At 46.1% G+C, this 24,773-nt stretch overlaps 1 protein-coding gene across 8 annotated transcripts; it reads right to left on the minus strand.

Annotated features, from left to right (window-relative positions):
• Positions 1 to 1,007: 1,007 nt before the first annotated feature.
• RBM23 (RNA binding motif protein 23) lies at positions 1,008 to 23,677 on the minus strand. 8 transcript variants are annotated; one of them, XM_032179929.2, is made up of 14 exons: positions 23,483 to 23,672; positions 16,178 to 16,253; positions 14,358 to 14,470; positions 13,207 to 13,254; positions 11,047 to 11,220; positions 10,450 to 10,503; positions 10,180 to 10,297; positions 9,938 to 10,090; positions 9,719 to 9,856; positions 8,461 to 8,526; positions 6,406 to 6,601; positions 6,190 to 6,318; positions 6,024 to 6,093; positions 1,008 to 5,943 (listed from the first exon to the last, which is right to left on the minus strand). In XM_032179929.2, exons 2-14 carry the CDS (start codon positions 16,241 to 16,243, stop codon positions 5,940 to 5,942), a joined length of 1,329 nt encoding a protein of 442 aa, XP_032035820.1. In that variant the 5' UTR covers positions 16,244 to 16,253; positions 23,483 to 23,672; the 3' UTR covers positions 1,008 to 5,939. The 8 variants fall into 8 exon arrangements, with proteins under 8 accessions (XP_032035820.1, XP_058285408.1, XP_058285409.1 ...); XM_058429425.1 differs by lacking the exon at positions 23,483 to 23,672 and adding an exon at positions 23,284 to 23,416; XM_058429426.1 differs by lacking the exon at positions 23,483 to 23,672 and adding an exon at positions 21,188 to 21,389.
• Positions 23,678 to 24,773: the final 1,096 nt, after the last annotated feature.

Genomic DNA, 24,773 nt, shown 5'->3' on the forward strand with positions numbered 1-24,773 from the left:
TCCTGTTTACAGATGAAGCGTGAGAGAAGTGAAGTAACTTACCCAAGCTTATTCAGCTAGTTTGTGAGGGAAGAGGGATCTGAACCATGCTGTGTGGTTCCAGAGTGTGACACTCGGCTACAGGGTGGAGGTCCCCTAACTTGCTTATGCTCAGGAGTTGAGGAGGCGAATTCTTAGCACCACTGATTCTAAGCAAGTAGGCTTCCTGATGCCTGAAAGCTGACTGAAACTCTCATCGGTTCTGGAACATTGGCAAGTTTGACAGGTCTCCAATTTCCAAGGTCATTGTTTCTCCTTTCTACAATCCGGCACTGACTGGCTCCTTTCCAGTCTTCAGGCACCTCATCCATCTACCCATTGCTCTCAAAAATAACTGCTTAATGGCTCTCCAGAAACTCCAGCCAACTCCTTAAGGGCTCTTGAGAGCAGATCATCTGAACAACTAATAGACTTCATCCAACTTTTTGAAGTGATCTTTGATCAGCTCTTTCCTTGCACCCACCTTCTCACATGATCTAAGTTGGTTGGTCTGCTTCACCTCACTTTCACAGAGCTCTCTCAACCAAGGGCACACCAGAGAGCAAACCAGTCCTGGATATAAAGTGCAAAAGTTAGGAGAGAGGGGAAAGGATGTCTGAAGCTAGAAGATTCAGATATGCAGCTTCTCAGACCGGAATTCCTTTCCTGTATCCAGCTTCACCTGGTTGCCATGGAAACATCAGTCTCTGGTGGATGGCAAGCAGCACTTTAGAAAGAAAGTATCACAGGCTACCATGGTAACATCAAAAAGAGTAAAGCTGCATCTTCTCTCCTGGTGGAGTGAGGAAGGAATGGATGAGGCTGCTGGGAAAAGCAGCCTAGAAGGGGCAGCCTTTGGAAAGCCTGGTGCTGACTTTAACACAGAGAGCATTCATTCAATTCTACAGACATTTGATATGTGCAAGGCAAAGCAATCATGAGAAAGACATCTAAGTCTGGCCTCATCAGGCTGTAACCATCGAGTAATGGAGTTTTCAATAAAATAATTTTTATTGAAATTATTTTATTTACTAAATAAAAGTAGAGTAAGATGACCCACAAGAGGACAAAGAATACTGAAAAGAGAGATTAACTCCACCTAGGAAAGCTTCAGGGTCTTAAAGGACAGGACTTTGATCAGCAGAAGGAGGAAAGGAAGGGAAATAGCTGGCAGGATAGATCACTCCCATGCCTCCTAGCAGTAGGTCTGGCCTCAAGCTGCTTCAAGATAAGGTCTGAGGCTGGCTTCTCAATGCACATGTCCATGCTATCTCCCAGGGCCCTTGTAGCAGAAAAAGAGCACCTTCAAGGTTCACCCACAAACACTATCACTCAAGATAAGCAAAGACATGGCAGTGGAAAAATTCTGAGTCTACTGAGAGCTATGGGTACAGGGATAGGAAAAGTGACACTTCCTCACTGACTCCAAGGCCTTGTCTTCCACGGTGGTGCTGAGAGGCAGGTAAGGTTAAGATCAAGGGATCTGAAGTGAGAGTACTTGGATTGGAATCCCTAACTTGCTAACTTTGTGCTTACGGGGAAAATTATTTAACCTATTTGGATATGTTTCCTTGTTTACAAAGTAAAGATAATAAACTACTTTAGAGGATTGTTGTGAGGATTTTGTGACTTAATACACATGATTAGAATGCCTAACCTACAACCAACCTTGCATAAATGTTAACAATGACCATTATGCCACCTCCTGTCACCTCACATTTCAGAGTCTCTTTTCACTGTCCAAGTGTTGCTGCCTGATTTTCACTAAAGCCTTTCTATTACAGGGAGAAGAGGGACTGTGATATAATTACATCCTTCAGGTTTTTACTCAGTTCCCTTCATGATATGCTCCAGGACTAAAAGTTCACAGGTCAAGCTTCTGCTTCTACTGGTAACTCCTATCTGGGGGTTGTTGGGAGTCTGAGGAAGCTGGCAGAATTCCTGTGTCAAGAGCACAGCAGTTTAAAGAACAGGGAGGAAATGCCGCCACCTTAATGAATACAGAAGCATAGACTGGAAGCCAAAAATCAGGTGAGAATCTTTTCTAGAACTGAAGACTGGTAGGGAAATTCTTTTTTTTTTTTTTTTTTTTTTTTGAGACGGAGTCTCGCTCTTTCACCCAGGCTGGAGTGCAGTGGCGCGATCTCGGCTCACTGCAGGCTCCGCCCCCCAGGGTTCACGCCATTCTCCTGCCTCAGCCTCCCGCGTAGCTGGGACTACAGGCGCCCGCCACCTCGCCCAGCTAATTTTTTGTATTTTTAGTAGAGACGGGGTTTCACCATGTTAGCCAGGATGGTCTCGATCTCTGACCTCGTGATCCGCCCGCCTCGGCCTCCCAAAGTGCTGGGATTACAGGCGTGAGCTACCGCGCCCGGCCGACTGGTAGGGAAATTCTAACTATGCTGGCAAAGGATCTGGGTCACAATGTCACCCCTACCCCACCAGCCACCATGTGCAGGTAGATGTTGAGGGAAGTTTTTTTTACCTTAAGCTGGGCCCAGAGTCTGTTCACTGCCCGCTTCTCTCCACTCTAACCACCCCGTATGGAGGGATGAGTAACAAGAAGGCACTGAGTCACACACCGACACCAACTGTCACTCACTAGATACCATCACCTTATATGGAGTAAGACTGGAAATTGTCTTAGATATGTCCTTACTTCCAACATTGTCTCTCTCCCAGCAAGAGGCTATGTGAGGAACTAAGAACAAGAAAGAACTGAGGTGGAAGGATCCGAGTGTAGGAAGGCCAAAGTACCTAGGGATGGAAACATAAGGAAACCAAGCAGAGGAATGCAGGGAGGCAAGGCCTGTGGATATTTATAATAGTCTAAAGGAGCCAAGCCAGCCATGAGAAGACCCAGTTCATGGCCTCAGGATGACTAACAAAAACGGTACCCACTGCACTTCTCAAGATGCATTAGAAGCCAAATCAATAACTGTAAGGGTGCTGGGTCATAGCCAGCGGCTTCTACCTAAAAACAGTGCATCCTCCTTCCCTTCCCTGCAGGTCCAGAAAGCAAACTAGGATAAGATGGGGGAAGGGATGGGGGTGGTAACCAGGAGAACAGCAACATCATGTGAGATCTAGGCCTGGAAGAATCAGAAATGCTATGGTTTGAATGTGTCCCCCAAAAGTTCACATTGGAAATTTGACTCCCAATGCAACAGTGTTGAAGATGGGGCTTAATACGAGATGACTGAGTCACAAGGACAGAGCCCTCATGAATGGATTAATGTCACTATCACAGAGCAGGTTATCATGAGAGGTCTGTTATAAAGCAAGTTTGGCCCATGGTCCCTTTGTCTCATGTACTCATTTCTACCTTGTGCCCTTCTGCCATGGGATGACCCTCACCAGATGTAGGCACCATGCTCTTGAAATTCCCAGCCTCCAGAACTGTGAGAAATACACTTTTCTGTTTTTTTGGGATGGAGTCTCGCTCTGTTGCCCAGGCTGGAGTGCAGTGGTGCGACCTCAGCTCACTGCAACCTCCGCCTCCCAGGCTCAAGCGATTCTCCTGTCTCAGCCTCCTGAGTAGCTGTGACTACAGGCGCCCACCACCATGCCCAGCTACTTTTTGTATTTTTAGTAGAGACAGAGGTTCACCATGTTGGCCAGGCTGGTCTTGAACTCCTGACCTCATGATCCACCCACCTCAGCCTCCCAAAGTGCTGGGATTACAGGCATGAGCCACTGCACCCAGCCTACATTTCTTTTCTTTACAAATTACTCAGTCTGTGGTATTGTTACAGAAGCAGCAAACAGACTTAGGAGCTAGAGTCCCCCTGGCCTTTTATGACTCAAGCAGGCTTCAAGTACTTAAATGATTTTGTGTTAAAAGCAACCCCAGAGGCTAACATCACTGGCTTAGAAGTCAAGGAGCTGACAAATTAAAACCTAACAGCAATTATCCATATTTTTAGCATAAGAAAGTCTTAGCATTTTGTTGCCATAGAGATCAAAAAAGGAGCCCCACAGAGCCCTGCCCTTGAATTCAGGCCTTCTCATTTGGTCCCTAAGCTGGGTGAGACAGCCACTCTCCCACCCCATTATTAAGGCAGTGGTAGGTGCACCTTCCCTTTCAGAGAGGTATTTCTGGAATACTCAGTTCCCTAGAATTCACTGGTCTCAGGCCTCTGTTATGCCAGGCAGAGCCACATGGAAAGCAGGAGTTGAGGGGACTGACAGAGGAATGACAGTAGACATCAGGTCAGGGGAACCCTGCTGTTATACAAGACACAAACCCCTTTGCATATCGGATTGGGATTGCTACTACAAAGAGGGTCAAAGGCAGCTACAAAGGCCAATAGAGTTAAGAAAGCTCAGCTTAGCTCTGGTATTTAACTCTTCAAGATCACAACCCCCCCACTAGAAAAAAAGAAGTGTAGAATGTAGTACTGTCATAGTGCCATCTGCTGGAAAGATAAGATCTGTCATTAGGCACAGAGAAGGAGCCTGTTAAGTCTGTCCTGGTGCTGCAACTTGGCTCTTTGGGTAATTCTGTCCAGTGGGTGGTTAGGATGGAGATAGTTAAGATGAAGATAGATGGAGAAGACAACCATAGGATCAACAGTGTAATGCAGATACAGAATGGGAACCCCACCCAGGTGTGAGTTTTCATTTTTCTTTCTAAAGGTGGTTAAATAAAATAAATAAACACAATGGTGTTACTAATGTTTTATATCCCTAGAAACATCATGAGTTGGGCTCGTGAGAAGTTGTCAGACACACAACAAAGACCACACACAAATGGGCAACAGCTGCCACAAGGAGGAGGCTTGCCTTTTGTACAAAGTTTATATATATATATATATAATATATATATATGTGTATATATATATATGTATATATATATATACGTATATATATATATATATGTATATATATATATGTATATATATTTCTGTACACAGACACAAGGGTATAAAATCCGGTGAGAAGGGCTCATACACGCCCAGGTAGGGGATGGGAGCAGCTTTAATTGCCAGGGTTGAGGCCACAGTAGAGGCACACAGGAAGTGGTAGAGTAGCAGCCTCCATCCTCCCACCCCAGGCCAAAGGGAGGAAATGGGAGGAAGGACAAGTATACAAAGGAAGATGGAAGATACTGGAAAGGCATACTCCACCTTTTACTAAATTCCTGAAAGCCCCTAAATGCCTGGCAGGACAGATCACCCTCATGCCTCCTGGCAGGACAGATCACCCTCATGCCTCCTGGCAGGACAGATCACCCTCATGCCTCCTGGCAGGACAGATCACCCTCATGCCTCCTGGCAGGACAGATCACTCTCATGCCTCCTGGCAGGACAGACCACCCTCATGCCTCCTGGCAGGACAGATCACTCTCATGCCTCCTAGCAAGATGCTGAGCCTACAGTAGGTCTGGCCTCAAGCTGCTTCAAGCTAAGGTCTGAGGCTGGCTTCTCAATGCACATGTCCATGCTATCTCCCAGGGCCCTTGTAACAAAAAGAGCACCTTCAAGGTTCACCTACAAACTCAGTCCTCTTGATTCAGAGGTCCTAAGGGTTTCCCTTGACAGACTAAAGGGTAAAGGTACAGGAAAAGGAGAGAGGTCAGTTTCTTCAGTTAATGCCCTATGGCCTTCCCAATGGGGGAGGAATCACTAAGGTGTTGGAAAGGGCAAGAAGGTAATCTCAGAGATGATACGCATGGAGAAACAGGTATTCAATGCAGGTGTGGATTCTCCTCTTCAACTGGGGGCTTTGCTCAGCAGAGTCCATTTCCAGTGGGACCATGGGCAGGAGCTCTTCTTGGTGTCTTAAGGGTGGCCCCAATTTCCTCAGAGACAATGTCCATGCCCTCAGGATGGCTTGGTCCACAAAATGGAGCCATGGAAGTGTAGATGTGAAGTGGCAGGATCCAGAGACACAAGGAGGCAGTATGCTGTGCCACTGATTTACCTGTGGAAAGAAGAGGTAAATGGGAAGCCAAAGGAAAGAGAATAATCAAAGGCTAGAATGAGCTAGACCCTGAGACTCACATGGTCTGGGGGTTAAAGAGGCTGGAGAGCTGGAAGCACTGGGAGGCAAAGTTCAGGGCTGGACTCAGAGCTAGAACAAAGACAGGCAGAGTGAGTGAGCAAGCACAGCGCACTCCTTCTTTCCAGACCCCCAAACCTTCCCTTCCTTTCCCATGTCTAAGACTACCAGTCAGAGCTGCTGGATTCAGGGCCCCCAAGGGAACTGCTCCATTCAGTTGCAAGGCAGCAGCTTGGGCAGCGGCAGCAGCAGCAGCAGCAGCAGCAGTAGCAGTGGTTGGCAGTTGGATTCCAGAGCCTAAAAGGAAAAGAAAAGGTGGCACTAAGCCCCAACCCTTCATCTAAAATTCAACCCCATATTCTTCACCTTGCGGAGATATTTTACCTTCTGCCAGTTTTGCCATGAGCTGCAAACGTCCACCTGCTGATCCCAGATCCAGCTCCTGGTCCCCATCAGGAAAAGTGATGTCTGTGCCACCATCCAGTCGCTCGGTCACATGGCCAACCCTCATAGGTCGACCAGCAAGCTCAAAGCCATTCAGCTGTTCCAGGGCCCGCCGGGCACACTCAGAATCAGAGAACTATGAGAAACCCAGGCCATGTTAGTCACCTACTCACTAAAGACATGCTCTCAAAGACCCAGTAACATTCCCTAGTCCTACTATCCCAGGAAAATCGTATGCTCACTGAGGTACAAACTTTTCTTTCCCAGAAAATATGACCTATGCCCATCACCTCAAAATGGTTCTCTGAAAGAGACCTTTTCCAATGGACTCAATGGCAGTCACTTTTCAATCTTCCAGCTCCATTAAGAATCTAACAATGCAAAAGTTTATTATTGTAGGAAACCTAGCCTGACAAGTTATTTCACGAATGGGTATATCAAATGGAAGACAAGCTAAGAGCCAAGGCTCCTGGGCTTTTAATTCAGTTCTCTGTCCTAGTAAGTTTTAGTCCTTTTTTTTTTTTGAGACGGAGTCCCACTCTGTCACCGAGGCTAGAGTGCAGTGGCACCATGTCAGCTCACTGCAACCTCCGTCTCCTGGGTTCAAGCAATTCTCCTGCCTCAGCCTCCCGAGTAGCTGGAATTACAGGCACCCACCACCATGCCCAGCTAGTTTTTTTATTTTTATTTTTTTTAATAGAGATGGGGTTTCACCATGTTGGTCAGGCTGGTCTCGAACTCCTGACCTCAGGCGATTCACCCACCTTGGCCTCCCAAACTGCTGGGATTACAGGCATGAGCCACCGTGCCTGGCCAAATTTTAGTTAAGTACTAGGAATCTGGAACTCCTAATTCCAGGCTTAGGAGGGAACACACCCTAGTGCTGACAGCAAGGCACAACGCACACCCCCACATACACACAAGAGCTGTTGACTAAGTGACCTGCTGACCAGAAGGCCTTTACTCTCTAGTCCCTTTTATCAGCAGCACCCGGCAACATACTGGTACAAAGAGGATTCCCAGTCTGCTGTTTGTTTAAGTGTCAAGGTTGTTGACCCAAAAGGCAACAACGCAAGGGCAAAAACGCCCCACAGAAGCCTTTCCATATCTCAGTCACACAGAGAGCTAGAAAAGGTTACAAAAGTTACTTGTCACCACAGAATTGTCAACACCACAGCTAGCTTTGTTTAGCTAGCTAGCAGTATAACCTGCCTTAGGGCCTGGCATGTGGTACTGACAGTTCCTAGGCAGGTGTTATACATGGCTTGCCTTTACTGGATATTTTTGAGGTGAGCAATTCCAATGATAGAATACAACCTACTGCCCTCTGCCCTGTGGGTAACTGTGGGGGTGTATGCTGCCTGGTTTAAGCCCAGAAAATACAAGTTTCCTTCAGACTCTGTGGCTGGCAGCCAGTTCTCAGCCTGCAGTCACATGGGGCTGGAAGAACCAGTTATAGGAATTGGCAACCATTTTGTTGGAATGTCAGGAAAAGGTGAAACTTGCCCATAATTAGGTGGCCTCACTATTCTCCCCATAGTGCTACGTTAATAAGTGATCCTTCTCAGTGCAGAAATTGCTTTAAATGGGGTAGCACCAGAGGGAAGTATAATTTCCTATTCCCATCCCTGTTATGAGAAACATCAATTCTACAAAGCATGTCCTTAAAAGCCCATACCTAACCTCCCTCACACCCCCAACATTTTAGCTGCAGCCTGGTTACTATTACCCAAAGAGCCAAGTTGCAGCACCAGGGAAGCTGGCTGAACTCCTGAACACCCCCATACCAGGGCCACTGACAGAGTGTAGGAGCAAAGCCAGTATCTCAAGCAATGCACTCATCTCAAGGGGTAGAAGGCTAGTCCAAGCTTCAGGCACCAGGGTTTATGGGTCATTTAGACAGTTCCTAAAGGAGGAGGATGAAGCTAAGCTGCAAAATCAGACAAGTGGACAAACCCAAAGTAAAATAAAAAAATTAAAAGACTAGAGACTCACCGTGATGAAACCATAACCTTTAGAGCGGCCTGTATCTGAGTCCTTCATCAGGACAATATTATCAATCTGTAGTAGAATAGTGAGAAATTATTAGTAAACTTCTGACTAGCCCACATCTTCAATCTTTCCTACCCAGATTGCTTTTTTTTGAGACAGAGTCTCACTCTGTTGCCCAGGCTGGAGTGCAGTGGTGCAATCATTAATTTTTGTATTTTTAGCAGAGATGCGGTCTCACCATGTTGGCCAGGCTGGTCTCAAACTCCTGGCCTCAAATGATCCACCAGCCTCAGCCTCCCAAAGTTCTGGGATTACAGGAGTGACCCATCATGATCCGCCAATATTTCTAGCTTTCTACCCAAAAAATTACATCTTTTATTATTATCACTATTAATTTGCGATAGGGTCTCACTCTGCTGCCCAAAATGGAGGGCAGTGGCGCAATCATGGCTCACCATAGCCTTGATCTCCTAGGTTCAAGCAATCCTCCCGCTTTAGCCTCCCAAGTAGCTGGGACTACAGGCACAGGCCACCACATCCAGCTAATTTTTTATTTTTTGTAGAGATGAGGTTCTGCTATGTTGCCCAGGCTGCTCTCAAATTCTTAGGCTCAAGTGATCCTCCTGCCTCAGCCTCCCAAAGTGTTGAGATTATAGACTGAGCCACAGTGCCTGGCCCAAATCTTTTAAAAAGAAACAGTGGGGCGTGGTGACTCACTCCTGTAATTCTAGCACTTTGGAAGACTGACATGGGCAGGCAACGTGGCAAAACCCCGTCTCTACAAAAAATACAAAACTAAGACCATGCTACTGCACTCCAGCCTGGGTGACAGAGTGAGACCTTGTCTCGGAAAAAAAAAAAAAAAAAGATTAGTCAGTAGAAATATTTTGGTAAAAGGTGGCCTTTTTTTTTTTTTTTCCAAGGCTCGCTACAGCCTCGACCTCCCAGGCTCAAGTGACCCTCCCACCTCAGCCTCCCGAGTAGTTGGGACTACAGGCATGCACCACCACATCTGGCTAATTTTTGTATTTTTTAATCTTTCTTAATCTGGCCTATTATTTGATTTCATTGTGTCTAACTTATTTGTCCACCAAGCACATGAATAGAGATGGAGCCAAACTTTCACAGCATAGACTCATATGCTCACTATGATGTATGCAGCAGGTTAATCATAGCCAGGCACAACAGAGAAGTACACTCAAACACTCACCCTCCCCACTTCTTCCAATTCCCTTCAGAGGTTTCTCTCACTTCTACTCACTTTACCAAAGGGCTCAAAGATGCCTCGGAGCATGTCTTCAGTGATGTTGAAGTGCAGGGAACCCACATAGAGGCGCATTGGTCCACCACTGCCCTTTTGCAGGTTGTTGGCCATGGCTGCCAGTCGGTTTTTCTCTGCCTGGGGAAGGAGGAAATGATAGGTCATGTCCCACATTCCCTCTCCCCTTAAAATCTTATGTCTGTTTCTCAGCCTGCTCACCTGTGAAGCCTGTACAATGATAGGCACTCCCAGCAACCGCTGCCCAGTCAGCCCAATGGCCAGTGGCACAGACTGGATTTCACAGAATTCCACATAGGCAATGCCCTTAGAACGACGTGAGTTCCGATCTGAGATGATACGTACATCGCGAACCTATCCAGGACACAAAAGAAATCCTGAGTTGGGCATAAAGGGAGATACAAGCTAAGCTACTCAGAAGAAAACTAAGGTGGGAGGGTTACCTTGCCTACAGCAGAGAAAAAGTCCTCCAGATCTCGAGGCCGAATTCGGGCAGCTAACTGCATACAGAAAACTGTGCGGGCATCACGCTCCTCAGGACTCAGATTATCAACTGGCTCCCTAAAGAGTGAAATGTGTTGATACCAGCCCTCCCAATACCTGGTCATTGTTCTCCAACTAACCCTCAAGTACTACACATTCCTGTAATTTGGCTCAAATAACCTTTTATTCATACCTCACAATCCCTAAAACAGTGTTCATTATCAACCCACCTGACTGGGCTCTTCTCTCTGAAATGAGGACTCTTACTGTGTCCATACCTATAACTAAAGAATAGAGAAAAACAAAAGGTGAAACCTTATTCTCATTGGTCCAATGCTGGGTCTTCCATGGTGAGAAAACCAGATTCCAGTACTTCGTCTCATTTTTTTTTTTTTTTTTCCAGACAGGGTTTCCGCTGTCACCTAGGCTGGAGTGCAGTGGTGCCATCTCGGGTCACTGCAACCTTTGCCTCCCAGGCTCAGGCAATCCTCCCACCTCAGCCTCCTTGTGTAGCTAGGATTACAGACACACATGACCATATCTAGCTAATTTTTGCATTTTTTGTAGAGCCAGGGTTTCACCATGTTGTCCTGGCTGGTCTTGAACGCCTGGGCCCAAGTGATCTTCTGGCCTCAGCCTCCCAAAGTGCTGGGATTACAGGCATGAGCTACCACGCCAGTAAATTTTGAATACCAACCCTTTCTGTGCCTGAGTATCCTGCCAATCACAATGTGTTATAATAAGCACCCTCAAGCAGGGTTCATAGTGCATTTGTTGTTTTATCCAGATTATTATACAAAGGTGAATCTATTAGCAAAAAGTTATACCCAGTGGCAAGTGGAGGACTCCTGTAACGCACACGATCCTCACGACGACGGTCCCAACTTCGCGACTCACTACTATGTCGACGATCCCAGCTACGGCTACGGTGACGACGCTGCCGACCTCGACTTCGGCTCCGACTATTTCTCCGTCTATACCGATCCCGATCTCGACTACGACTACAGAGGGAAACAACTACAGTCATGCCCACATCACGTTTAGGCCAACAACCAAGTGCATATACAACAGTGGTCCCATAAGATTATAATGGTGCTGAAAAGTTCGTATAACCTAGTGATGTTACAGCCGCTGTAATGTTGTAATGTATTACTTATGTGTTTGTGGTGATACTGGTGTAAACCAAACTATTACCTATTGCACTCCCAGTTGTATAAAAGTACAGCATATCCGATTATGTACAAAGTGAATCTCATGAAGACAGAAAAACTAGTGTTTACTAGAGGCTGGGAAGGATGGAAGGATGGGGGCTGTGGGTGGAATGAACAGAAGTAGATGAATGGATACAAATATATCATTTAATAGAAAAAATAAGACCCAGGGCTGGGTGCGGTGGCTCACGCCTGTAATCCCAGCACTTTGGGAGGCCAAGGCAGGCGGATCATCTGAGGTCGAGAGTTCGAGACCAGCCTGACCAACATGGAGAAACCCCATCTCTACTAAAAATACAAAATTAGGCCACGCGCAGTGGCTCACGCCTGTAATCCCAGCACTTTGGGAGACCGAGATGCGTGGATCACTTGAGATCAGGAGTTCCAGACATGTCTGGCCAACATGGTGACACCCCATCTCTATCAGAAATACAAAAATTAGCCAGGCGTGGTGGTGCGTGACTGTAATCCCAGCTACTCAAGAGGCTGAGGCAGGAGAACTTCTTAAACCTGGGAGGCGGAGGTTGCAGTGAGCCGACGTCGCGCCACTGCACTCCATCCTAGGCAACAGAGGGAGACTCTGTCTCAAAAAAAAAAAAAAAAAAAAATTAGCCAGGCATGGTGGCACATGCCTGTAATCCCAGCTACTCAGGAGGCTGAGGCAGGAGAATCACTTGAACCCGGGAGGCGGAGGTTGCGGTGAGCCAAGATCGTGCCATTGCATTCCAGCCCGGGCAACAAGAGCGAAACTCAGTCTCAAAAAAAAAAAAAAAAAAAAAAAAAAAAAAAAAAAAGAAAAAGAAAAAAGAAAAAATAAGACCCAATGTTCAACAGATCAGTAGGGTTATTACTACAGTGTACAATAATCTATTATACATTTCAAAATAGCTAGTAGAGAATAATTTGAATGTTTCCTAGCATAATGAAAAGATAAATATTTAAGTCAAGAATATCTCAAGTACACTGATTTGATCTTTACAAATTATATGTATTAAATTTCACACATACCAGAAACTACATACATTATACATCATTAAAAATTGTTTAAAAATAAAACAATTACGTACAGTATATACTTCACGATAAAAATTAATGATGTCACTGATTCATGTATTTACTATATTTGTTATCATTCTAGAATATATTACTTCTACTTCGGTTAACTATAAAACAGCCTTAGGCGGGTCCTTCAGAAGGTGCTCCTAAAGAAAGCACTGTTAGAGCAGAGTACAACTCTATGTGTATTAATGCCCTTGAAGACCTTCCAGTGGGACAAGATGTGGAGGTCAAAGACCCCTCCAGGCCTAGGCTCATGAGTCTTTGTGTTGTAGTTTTCAACAATAACAATAATGTTTAAAAAGTAAAAGACAAAAAAATTTTAAAAATATAAAAAAGCTTATAGAATAAGGACATAAAGAAAACTTGTAGAGTTGTACAATGTGTTTGTGTTTTAAGCTAAATGTTTTAATTTTTTATTTTTTTGAGACAGGTTCTCAATCTGTTGCCCAGGCTGGAATTTAGTGCTGCAATCTCAGCTCACTGCAACCTTGAACTCCTGGGCTCAAGCAATCCTCCAGCCTTAGCCTCCCAAGTAGCTGAGAGTACAAGTATGTACCACCACACCTGGGTAATTTTTAAATTTTTTGTAGAGACAGGATTTTGCTATGTTGCCCAGGCTGGTTTTGAACTCCTGGCCTGAAGTGATCCTCCCGCCTTGGCTTCCAAAGTGCTAGAATTAAAGATACGAGCCACTGTGCCTGGCCCAGAATTACTGACCTGCGCTTTCTATCCCTGCTTTTACTATGGCTCCGACTCCTCTTCTTCCTGTGAAAGAGAGTACGTTCTTTTTTTTTTTTTTTTAATTTTGAGAAAGAGTCTCGCTCTGTCGTGCAGTGGTGCAATCTCAGCTCACTGCAACCTCTGCCTTCCAGGTTCAAGCGATCGTCGTGCCTTAGCCTCCTGAGTAGCTGGGATTACAGGCATGTACCATCATGCCCAGCTAATTTTTTATGTTTTTAGTAGAGACAAGGTTTCGCTATGTTGGCCAGGTTCATCTTGAACCCCTGGCCTCAAGTGATCCACCTGCCTCAGCCTCCCAAAGTGCTGGGATTACATGCGTGAGCCCCACGTGAGCACTGCACCAGGTCAGGAGTGTAAATTCTTAAAGAGAAGGTTTCGTTATTGCTGCCAAAGAAAAGGAATTACAGTAAGGCCAGAATGAAACAGAAAGCATGAAAAGACCAAAGACCCAAAGATGATCCAGCAGTAGTTCACAGCAATTGCACAATACCAACTTACAGCCCTGAGAGCTGTCAGGCATCTGAAGATGCCATTTTTCCCCCTAATGCCAAGCAAAACCTGGTGTTTCCAAATCAGGGGTCCTCTTGATATTTTTTTTTTTTTTTGAGACGGAGTCTCACTCTGTTTCCCAGGCTGGAGTGCGATGGTACAATCTCGGCTCACTACAACCTCCGCCTCCCAGGTTCAAGCAATTCTCCTGCCTCAGCCTCCTGAGTAGCTGTGATTACAGAAGCCTGCCACCGCAACCAGCTAATTTTTGTATTTTTAGTAGAGACGGGGTTTCACCATGTTGGTCAATCTGGTCTCGAACTCCTGACCTCTGGTGATCCACCCACCTCGGCCTCCCAAAGTGCTGGGATTACAGGTGTGAGCCACCACACCCGGCCCCTCTTGGTATTTTATTCAAATGAAGTATATTGATGCTAGGACTAATCCACAAATTTACACTGGAAAAGGAAGACTGGATAATTAAATCAAGTCACCATTATTCTCATGACCTAAGTGGAGCCATTACTAACAGTCAGCAGTCTTAACAGAAACAATTTCCCTATTCTGGTTATTTTTCCAAAGGACAAAACTGTTTCCCTTCCCCAAGTTGCCAACCCATTTCTTCCTCCCACACTCACTTGCTTGTCTCCCCGATGGTGTTGCTTCCACTGGTCCCATTGCCACTGTTGCTGGTGCTGCTGGTGGTATTGCTAGGATAATCCTTTTTAACTTCTTTCCTTTGTTGCTCATCCTGAGGCATTCACCAGGAAAATGTCACAAGGTATAAGGTGGCAAACACACAGATTCCAATGGGCAAAGGGAACAAAGGCGGACAAGAAAGAAATCAAACAACTTGATTATCTAGCCAGATTTTCAGCACCCTTATTTCCTAACAAAGGAAGTAAGACAGGAATCAAGGAAACTACCTGAAAGGAAGGGATCAGCATGACAGATTTTGATGTCAAACTTCAGTTACCCAACATCTGCTCCACTAAGATTTCCCAGGAGAGTTACAAATTGGTGCTAGGCCGGGGGCGGTGGCTCACGCCTATAATCCCAGCACTTTTAAAGGCTGAGGCAGGCGGATCAATTGAGGCCAGGAGTTTGAGACCAGCCTCGCCAACATGGTAAAACCCCATCTCTACTAAAATACAAAAATTAGCCAGGCATAGTGGCACACGCCTGTAGTCCCAGCTACTTGGGAGGCTGAGGCAGGAGAATCATTTGAATCTGGAAGGCAAAGGTTGCAGTAACTGGGATTGTACCACCGCACTCCAGCCTGGGCAGCCTAGTGAGACTCTGTCACAAAAAAAAAAAAAAAAAAAAAAAAAAAAAAAACGGCCAGGCATGGTGGCTCATGCCTATAATCCCAGCACTTTGGGAGGCCAAGGCGGGCGGATCACCTGAGGTCAGGAGTTCCAGACCAGCCTGACCAACATGGAGAAACCATCTCTACTAAAAATACAAAATTAGCCAGGCGTGGTGGCACATGCCTGTAATCCCAGCTACTTGGGAGGCAGAGGTTGTGGTGAGCTGAGAACGCTCAACTGCACTCCAGCCTGGGCAACAAGTGAAACTCCGTCTCAAAAAAAAAAAAAAAAAAAGAAAAGAAAAGAAAAGAAAAGAAAAAAGAAAGCAGTGGGGGAAAGGAAGGGAGAATGAGGGAGAGATGGGAGGAGAGGGCAGAGGGAGGGAAAAGCAAGCAAGCAAGAAAATTGGTGTTAAGTGGGCCAGGTGCAGTGGCTCACTCCCGTAATCTTAGCACTTTGGGAGGCCAAGGCAGATCGCTTGAGCCTGGGAGCTCGAGACCAGCCCAGGCAACATAGCAAGACCCTGTCTCTATAAAAAATATATCAAAAAAGAAACTGGGACAGGCGCAGTGGCTCACCCCTGTAATCCCAGCACTTTGGAAGGCCAAGGTGGGTGGATCATGAGGTCAGATCGAGACCATCCTGGCCAACATGGTGAAACCCCGTCTCTACTAAAAATATAAAAATTAGCTGGGCGTGGTGGCGCTTGCCTATAATCCTAGCTACCTGGGAGGCTGAGGCACGAGAATCGCTTGAACCCAGGAGGCGGAGGTTGCAGTGAGCCAAGACTGCACCACTGCACTCCAGGCCTGGCGACACAGCAAGACTCTGTCTCAAAAGAAAAAAAAAAAAAGAAATTGGTGCTAGGTCTGAGGTACAGTGACTTTCTACTGTGTCACTTCGAGTTTTGAGCAAAGCACAGATTACCACATTATGTGCCCACTTGTTTCTAAGGTCCTCTCTAAAAGTATGGCTCTCAACCATAGTCTCCAGCAAAGCTTATTAAGACTATGCCTTTTATGATTAGTTATTCTACACAATAAATAAGCAGAGAAAGAGGATTCATAAAATGTTTAAAGTTCAAAGTGATGATCGACAACTATTCTTTCTTATTAACCCAATTCCAGGAGTGAGGTGGAAAATATTACCTCTTCTTTTTTATAGGGAGCTTCCAGCATGGCCTCAATCACTATATCAAAGTCATCAGATGCCATCCTGTCAGATCTGGGGAGAGGATATTAATATGTAAGAACCTGTTTTATATTTTTCCTCCCTTTCCAGCACCACACATTTCTTTCCCACTCCAAGAAAAAGACTTCAGGATATACAGATTTCAGTTCTGTTTCTTGAACTGCAAAGAAACCTTACCAGCTGTCACTTACTCTAGGTTTCTTTTTACACCCTATAGATCTGAACTAGTTCGGCTTTGTGGCTTGGAATAGTCAAGGACAGGCCGGGCGCGGTGGCTCACACCTGTACTCCTAGCACTTTGGGAGGCCAAGGCAGGCAGATCACCTGAGGTCAGGAGTTTGAGACCAGCCTGGCCAACATGGTGAAACCCTGTCTCTACCAAAAATATAAAAATTAGCTGGGTGTGGTGGCACACACCTGTAATCCCAGCTACTCAGGAGGCTGAGGCAGGAGAATCACTTGAACCCAAAAGGTGGAGGTTGCAGTGAGCCAAGATCACACCACTGTACTCCAGCCTGGGCAGCAATGTGTGACCCTGTCTCAAAAACAAAACAAACAACACAAAAAAACAGTCAAGGATATAGAAGAAAACTGAGTATCTAGGAAGAAACAAAATACAATACCGATCCTGTTCTATGAAGAGAAAATGATGGTAGCCAAACTACTGTTCACTATAAAATGGACATTAGGTCTCCACTCTACTGTTCAAAATTCTGAATAAATACTTGGTTGAAACTTAAATAATAAAAATAGGCCTGGCTGCTACAGATGTGAGAAAAATATAAAAAGAAAAAATAATAAACAAATATAGGCACATTATTTCCAATCAAAAGGAAAAAGGCAAGACTAAAAATCAGAAGCAAGTCAAAGCAACACCAAAATGCAGATTTGCCCTAAGGTCTTCCTCTCCGCATACCCTGAACACCAATAATTAGGGCCTTATCCCTGAGCATTTTCTATCCAATACCAACTATAGTTTAGGTAACTCAGAAATATGATGATTAAGACAGGCTCGACCAATCCCATCTTGAAACCTTTCTCTCTGGCAGGCAAGGTAAAACGTGCCTCCCCCAAGCTTTCACATCTAGAAACTGCCTTTCCCGAGGCTGTCTATCACCAGTTTGTCAAATAAGAAAAACAGAAAATACCAAAGAAAACCAATAGGATAAATTATTCAAATGTTATTGGTCTGGAATTATCAACCCACATATGGATGAATCTCAAAATAATTACATGGAGTGACAGAAACCAGCCCCCCAACCCCCCGCAAGAAAGTGCACAATGAACAATTCCATTTACATAAAATTCTAAAAAATGCAAACTAGGCCAGGCGCGGTAGCTCATGCCTGTAATCCCAGCACTTTGGGAGGCTGAGACGGGCAGATCACAAGGTCAACAGATCGAGACCATCCAGGCCAACATGGTGAAACCCCGTCTCTACTAAAAATACAAAAATTAGCTGGATGTGGTGGCACGCGCCTGTAGGCCCAGCTACTCAGAGGCTGAGGCAGGAGTATCACTTGAACCCGGGAGGCGGAGGTGGCAGTTAGCCAAGATCGTGCCACTGCACCCCAACCTGGAGACAGAGCGAGACTCAGTCTCAAAAAAAAAAAAGCAAACTAATCACTATATCAAAGAAAGCAGAAAGCAGATCAATGGTTGCCTAGCGATAGGAGTAAGGGGAAGGGCTGGGAGAAAAAGATTTTAAAAGGGCACAAGAAAAACTTTAGGGCCAACTTTGGGGCCAGGAGTTGTGGCTCACACCTGTAATCCTCCTGTGGGAGGCCAAGACAGGTGGATCACCTGAGGTCAGGAGTTCGAGACCAACCTGACCAATATGGTGAAACCTCGTCTTTACGAAAAATACAAAAATTAAGGCTGGGTGCGGTCATGAGGTCAGGAGTTTGAGACCAGCCTAGCCAATATGGCGAAACCTCATCTCTACTAAAAATACAAAACATTAGCCAGGCATGGTGGCACACACCTGTAGTCCCAGCTACTTAGGAGGCTGAGGCATAAGAACTGCTTGAACCACCAGGAGGCGGAGGTTGCAATGAGCCGAGAACGCGCCACTGCGTTCCAGCCTGGGTGACAGAGCAAGATTCCATCTCAAAATAAAAAAAACACAAAAATACAAAAATTAGCCAAGCCTGGTGGCGCATGCCTGTAATCCCACCTACCTGGGAGGCTGAGACAGGAGAATTGCTAGAACCCAGGAGGCAGAAGTTGCAGCCAGCCAAGATCGCACCATTGCACTCCAGGCTAGGTGACAGACCAAGACTCTGCCTCAAAAAAAAAAAAAAAAATTGCCGGGCATGGTGGCTCACACCTGTGATCCCAGCACTTTGGAAGGCTGAGGCAGGCGGATCATAAGGTCAAGAGATCGAGACCATCCTGGCCAACATGGTGAAACCCCGTCTCTATTAAAAATACAAAAATTAGCTGGGTGTGGTGGCGCACGCCTGTAGTCCCAGCTACTCGGGAGGCTGAGGCAGGGGAATTGCTTGAACCCAGGAGACAGAGGTTGCAGAGAGCCAAGATCGTGCCACTGCACTACAGCCTGGCGACAGAGCAAGACTCCGTCTCAAAAAAAAAAAAAAAATTAGCCGGGTGTGGTGGCAAGCACCTGTAATCCCAGCTACTCAGGAGGCTGAAGCGCTAAATTGCTTGAACCCAGAGGACAGAGGTTGCAGTGAGCCAAGATCATGCCATTGCACTCCAGCCTGGATGACACAGCCAGACTGTCTCAAAAATACAAAAACAAACAAATCTTTGGGAGTGATGGTTTCATGGGTGTTTAACATATCAAAACGCATGAAAGTGTACACTTTAATGTATGCAGTTTTATCGTGTGCCCATTAAATGTACCTCAATCATGCTGTTAAAAAAAAAAAAAAAAAACCTGAGGAATTTCTATGCAAGGAGGCTATCATAATCAGACTTTTTCATAACTCTAAGAACTTTGTTGGCCAGCCGTGGTGGCTCACCCTGTAAACCCAGTACTTTGGGAGGCCAAGGCGGGTGGATCACCTGAGGTCAGGAGTTCAATACTAGCCTGACGGATATGGTGAAACCTCGTCCCTATTAAAGATACAAAAATTAGCCGGGCATGGTGGCGGGCGCCTGTAGTCCCAGCTACTCAAGAGGCTAAGACAGGAGAATCGCTTGAACCTGTGAGGCAGAGGTTGCAGTGAGCCGAGATCACACCACTGCACTCCAGCCTGGGCGACAGAGTAAGACTCCATCTCAAAAAAAAAAAAGAGGAACTTTGTCCTCTTTAAAGCAGCTAACGCACTATGCAACAATGCTGCCCTGGTTGCCCTAAGAGTCCATATCCTATTTTGACAATTAATAAGTGTAATAATTACAACTATGATTCTATGACTTACAGTACCTACAACTGCTAGACACTGGGCTAAGCATGTTACGGAGAGAGAAGATTCTTACAGAAAAATTACTTGGAGCCAAATTTAAGGCTTAAAATGGAAATTAAACCCAAATCAAATCGGTATACATGAAAATGAGTAAACTCAATTTCCTCTGCCTCCCAGGTTCAAGTGACTCTCCTGCCTCGGCCTCCTGAGTAGCTGGGATTACAGGCACGCACCACCACATCCAGCTAATTTTGTATTTTTAGTAGAGACCAGGTTTTCCGTGTTAGGCTGGTCTCGAACTCTCGACCTCAGGTGATCCGACCACCTCGCCCTCCCAAAGTGCTGGGATTACAGGCATAAGCCCCATGCCTGGCTTTTTTTTTTTTTTTTTTTTGAGAGGGAGTCTCGCTCCGTTGTCCAGGCTGGAGTGCGGTGGCATGATCTCGGTTCACGCCAACCTCTGCCTCCCAGGTTCAAGCGATTCTCCTGCCTCAGCCTCCTGAGTAGCTGGGATTACAGGTGCCCACCACTACGTCCCACTAATTTTTGTATTTTTAGTAGACACGAAGTTTCACCATGTTGGCCAGGCTGGTCTCAAACTCCTGACCTCAGGTGATCCTCCTGCCTCGGCCTCCCAGTGCTGGGATTACAGGCGTGAGCCACTGTGCCCGGCCTTCTACTTCTTCTAATAACACTTTATATTTATTTAGCAATCAAAGGTAACAAATGCTGCAGACAGGTAATATATGATTCATACCCAAATTTTTTAAAACTAAGGTTTTTTGAACTGCTCAAAGTCATACACAGCTCAAGGGCCAGGCAGAGGGGGTGGCTCACGCCTGCAATCTCAGCACTTTGGGAAGCTAAGGCTGGAGAATGGCTTGAGGCCAGGTCAAAATCAGCCTGGGCAATACAATGAGGCCCCATTTTTACAAAAAATATAAAAATTAGCCACGCATGGTGGTGCGTGCCTGTAGTCCCAACTACTCGGGAGCCTAAAATGGAAATATTGCTTGAACCCAGGAAGTTGAGGCTGCAGTGAACTGTGATGACGCCACTGCAATCCAGCCTGTGCAGCAGATTGAGATTCTGTCTCAATCCCCAAAACAGAAAAGGTCACACAGCTCAAAGGGAAGGATTTTTTTTTTTTTTTTTGAGACAGGGTTTCACTCTGTTGCCCAAGCTGGAGTGTAATGTTGCAATCTCAGCTCACTGCAACCTCTGCCTCTCTAGCTCAAGCAATCCTCTAACCTCAGCCTCCCCAGTAGCTGGGACCACAGGTGTACACTACGATGCCGGGCTAACTTTTCATATATTGGGTTTTTTTTTTTCTGGTAGAGACATGGTCTCACTATGTTGCCCAGGCTGGTCTCAAACTCCTGGACTCAAGAGATCCACCCACCTTAGCCTCCCAAAGTGCTAGGATTACATCTGGCCAGAGGAGCTAATTCTTGATCAGAAAGGTTTTCCGACTTCAAATCTAACATTATATCTATTGTATCAGGTTACTTCTCATATGGTTTGTAATTAACTTTAAAGGAAAAAAAAAAGGACACAGTATACCAAGATATCTACTTTTAAATATATACTCACTGAACATGAATGTTCTTCTGTTTATCAAAATAATCAGTCCCATTAGCTAAACCTCATTGTGAGTCTCCTATATCTGAGGCATGTACAGTGTATGCTTAAAAGTATTAGACTAGTATACACTATTGATTCACTATGGGAAAACAGTTCTAAAAAGAAAAGTTGTTTTTTTTGTTTTTTGTTTTTTGTTTTTTTTTTGAGAGAGTTTCACTCTTGTTGCCCAGGCTGGAGTGCAATGGCGCAATCTCGGCTCACTGCAACCTCCACCTCCCAGGTTCAAGCAATTCTCCTGTCTCAGCCTCCCGAGTAGCTGGGATTACAGGCAGGCACCACCACACCTGGCTAATGTTGTATTTTTAGCAGAGACGGGGTTTCTCCATGTTGGTCAGGCTGGTCTCGAACTCCTGACCTCAGGTGATCCGCCTGTCTCGGCCTCCCAAAGTGCTGGGATTACAGACATGAGCCACCGAGCCTGGCCTAAAAAGAAGTTTTTGATACTCAAGCTGTTTCACTCATTTTGGCTGCCATGTCTACCCAAATTTTCTGTTATAAACTATTTTTTACAATCTGCCTTCTCCCCTCCAAATGAAATGCTTGATTTCAAGAACTGCTCATTGTTGAGTGCTAATGCAGGGTAAGGAACAACTTAACATACACACTAAAACTTTCACTTAAGTTTACGAGCCTCTACAAATAAACCTCTATGTAAAAAGTTTTCACTCAGAAACAAATATATCTATTTAAGCACAGACATATACAACACAATATTTTGAAACGTGCAATCTCACTGGGTTTAGCGTCTTTCTAGATGTCCTAAAAGCAGTAAGGTAGCAAACACTATGCATTTTCAGGCTGGTAGTTTTTTCTTTTTTTTGTATTTTTAGTAGAGACGGGGTTTCACTGTGTTAGCCAGGATGGTCTCGATCTCCTGACTTCGTGATCCGCCCGCCTCGGCCTCCCAAAGTGCTGGGATTACAGGCATGAGCCACTGCACCCGGCCCAGGATGGTAGTTTTCAAACTCTCTCTTCATTTCCCAACTTATGGGTCAAGGTCCACTCAATCTCATCCACATACAGAATATCATGTTTTCTTCCATCCTGCTCCAAAAACAGCATTAGAGACCCACAATCACGTCAGTTCCTAGACCTCGTCATAGCACAAGCCAACAGGTAGACCCCACTGCTAAAGGAGCAGAGAGAACCAGTGTCAGACCAATTCGGGAAGAATTCACGAAAAGCTGGAGCCCCAGGGGTGATGGTAGCGCCATCTCCAGGGTCCGATCACTTAGCTGGGCACAAACACCTACAAACTGAAGGCAGCTTAATGAAAAAGAAAAACAATGAGAACGGTAAAAGCTACTTGAAGGACTACCCTCCCCATGTTGTGTAGTGTAGCTTTAAAAAATGGTCCTATAGGCGGTGGCTCACGCCTGTAAACCAAGCACTTTGGGAGGCCGAGGCGGGTGGATCACCTGAGGTCAGGAGTTCGAGGTCAGCCTGGCTAACATGGCAAAACCCCATCTCTATTAAAAATACAAAAATCAGCCGGGCGTTGTGGCGGGCGCCTGTAATCCCAGCTACTCGGGAGGCTGAGGCAGGGGAATCGCTTGAACCCGGGAGACAGAGGCTGCAGTGAGCCGAGATCGCGCCACTCCACTCCAGCCTGGGTGACAGAGCGACACTCCGCCTCAAAAAAAAAAAAAAAAAAAGAGGTCCTATAGGCAACCAACTGGCACAATCTCTGCGGGAGCCAGTGTCCCAGGGCTCCATCTTCATATGTGGCCTCATCATACGCCTACTGGAATGAGTGCTTGAAAAAGTTAAATGGGAAAAGCCCATAAAGGTCAACATAGTGAACATGAATCTTCGACAGACTGGAGGCTGAGGAAGAAAGCTCAATTCCCTTCTCTCTCTATGAATGGTGGTGCGGGTGGCTGAAATTGATGATGCGTGTCCTCTCAGGCCGCGGAGGGTCGATGCTCCCCTCTCCGGTGTGGGCGACCCTAAGTGTCACGGCTGCAGGGACCCGGAAAGAAAAATCACAGGATTCTAGAAACCGCATCTTTATCGGTGCAGGATACAGCCACGAGGGTGCCCACCTCTAAAATCGTGGCAGTGGGCTACATTTAAGTAGCTAACACTTCCAGGTCAAAACAAACAAAGGTTTTTTTAATGTTACAAGTTCGCCTGAATCTCTTCGTGACGCCATTTTCCGCCCGTGACGTCAGGGGGAGGCGCCGTGCAGCAACGTCACGCATTGGTGACGTCTGGTGGGGACCGGGTTTTGGGGTTTCTCACCAGTTCCGGGTCCCCGCAGGGGGGTCCCGGTTCTCTCCGTTCCTTTGAGTATGCTGTGGGGAGTGAAGCTCGGATATTTCCTAGAGTCTAGGCAAGAAAGGCAGCACTGCAAGTAGACCGGCTCCTCTTCCCGCAAAATGGCGGCAGCTCTCCCGTCTTCCAGAACCTTCCCCAATCTGCGCATGCGCCGAAACTCCCGGCGTTGGAAGTAACCTCACTGGTTTCGCGGCAACCGTCCAAAGTACAGGTTCTCATTGGCTAAAGTCCTAAGTATGGGTGGAGCAAACTAAAATGCGTCTTAGCAACCACCGAGTTCCCATTGATTGGCTAACCTCAGAGACTCCAAAAAATGGAAGCGTCGTTTGGTAGCCGCCCATCACTCTCTCATTGGTTAAATGACTTGCGGAGGGCGGGGAAAACGGGACGGAAAACGGGAGTGAAGAAGTCACCGACCCCACTCCTGGTCCTCGCGTTGACTAGACCAGTGCGATGGGCGGAGCCATCGAGGGGGCACAATTTACATCCTTGGCCGTCCCTACTCGGATTTGCAGAAGGATCCACGTCGGTCGTTAAGGTTAAGCTTTGTAGACAACAGCGGCGTTTGTTTAACGTCCAGAGATGCTGAACTCGAAATCCCCGTTCTGAGCCGGCTACCTAAACAACCCTCCCGACCACCTCTCCTGACCTCGGTGCTTGGGACCTGGGAAAAGCAGATCTTGCCACAGACTTGTCTTGGTCCACACTCTGCCCTATCGTCGTGGCCTGCTCCCACAGGTCATAACTTCCGTTCAAATCAGTGCCCCCACATTTCCCACTGCAAGGGTAAATTTGAAAGTTTCTCAGGTGACTCCTTGGATGTAGCAGTACTGAGTCCTCTAACCGGAAAGAAGGAACTGATGTCCACCCTCACTTTCCAAGGGCCTCCAGGAGCCCCTAGACACTTCTGTGGTCTACTGTAGCTACCAAAAATGTAGCTGGTTATAACATGGGGAGAGCCAGATTCGGAAGACCTGACTTCCAATTCTGACTTGGATACTAATATCACATCATTGTACCCATTTCAAACTCCCCCTCTGTCAAATGGAAAATTGGACTAGATGATCTCTTAGGACTTCAAACTGTAACCCTGTGGTTTTATTCAAAAAAACAGGTAGCTTCTTGCTGGAGATTCCTGGATGGATTCCAGTCTTCCCAAGAGGTAACAAAGGAGAGGTAACCAGTTGCCCGTGCAGTAGCTCAAGAATACAGAAGAGAAACTGGCTTCACTCACTATTCCATCTTTTTCCAAGGT

Source organism: Hylobates moloch, unplaced genomic scaffold, assembly GCF_009828535.3.
Source record: "Hylobates moloch isolate HMO894 unplaced genomic scaffold, HMol_V3 SCAFFOLD_16, whole genome shotgun sequence".
Lineage (NCBI taxonomy): Eukaryota > Metazoa > Chordata > Mammalia > Primates > Hylobatidae > Hylobates > Hylobates moloch.

Coding starts and splice junctions, on each gene's coding strand:
- RBM23 (XM_032179929.2), bottom strand. CDS start 16,243: ATGGCATCTGATGACTTTGATATAGTGATTGAGGCCATGCTGGAAGCT. Junction 10,298..10,449: donor AGAGAGAAGAGCCCAGTCAG/GTGGGTTGATAA, acceptor TTCACTCTTTAG/GGAGCCAGTTGATAATCTGA. Junction 6,319..6,405: donor CATGGCAAAACTGGCAGAAG/GTAAAATATCTC, acceptor TTTTCCTTTTAG/GCTCTGGAATCCAACTGCCA.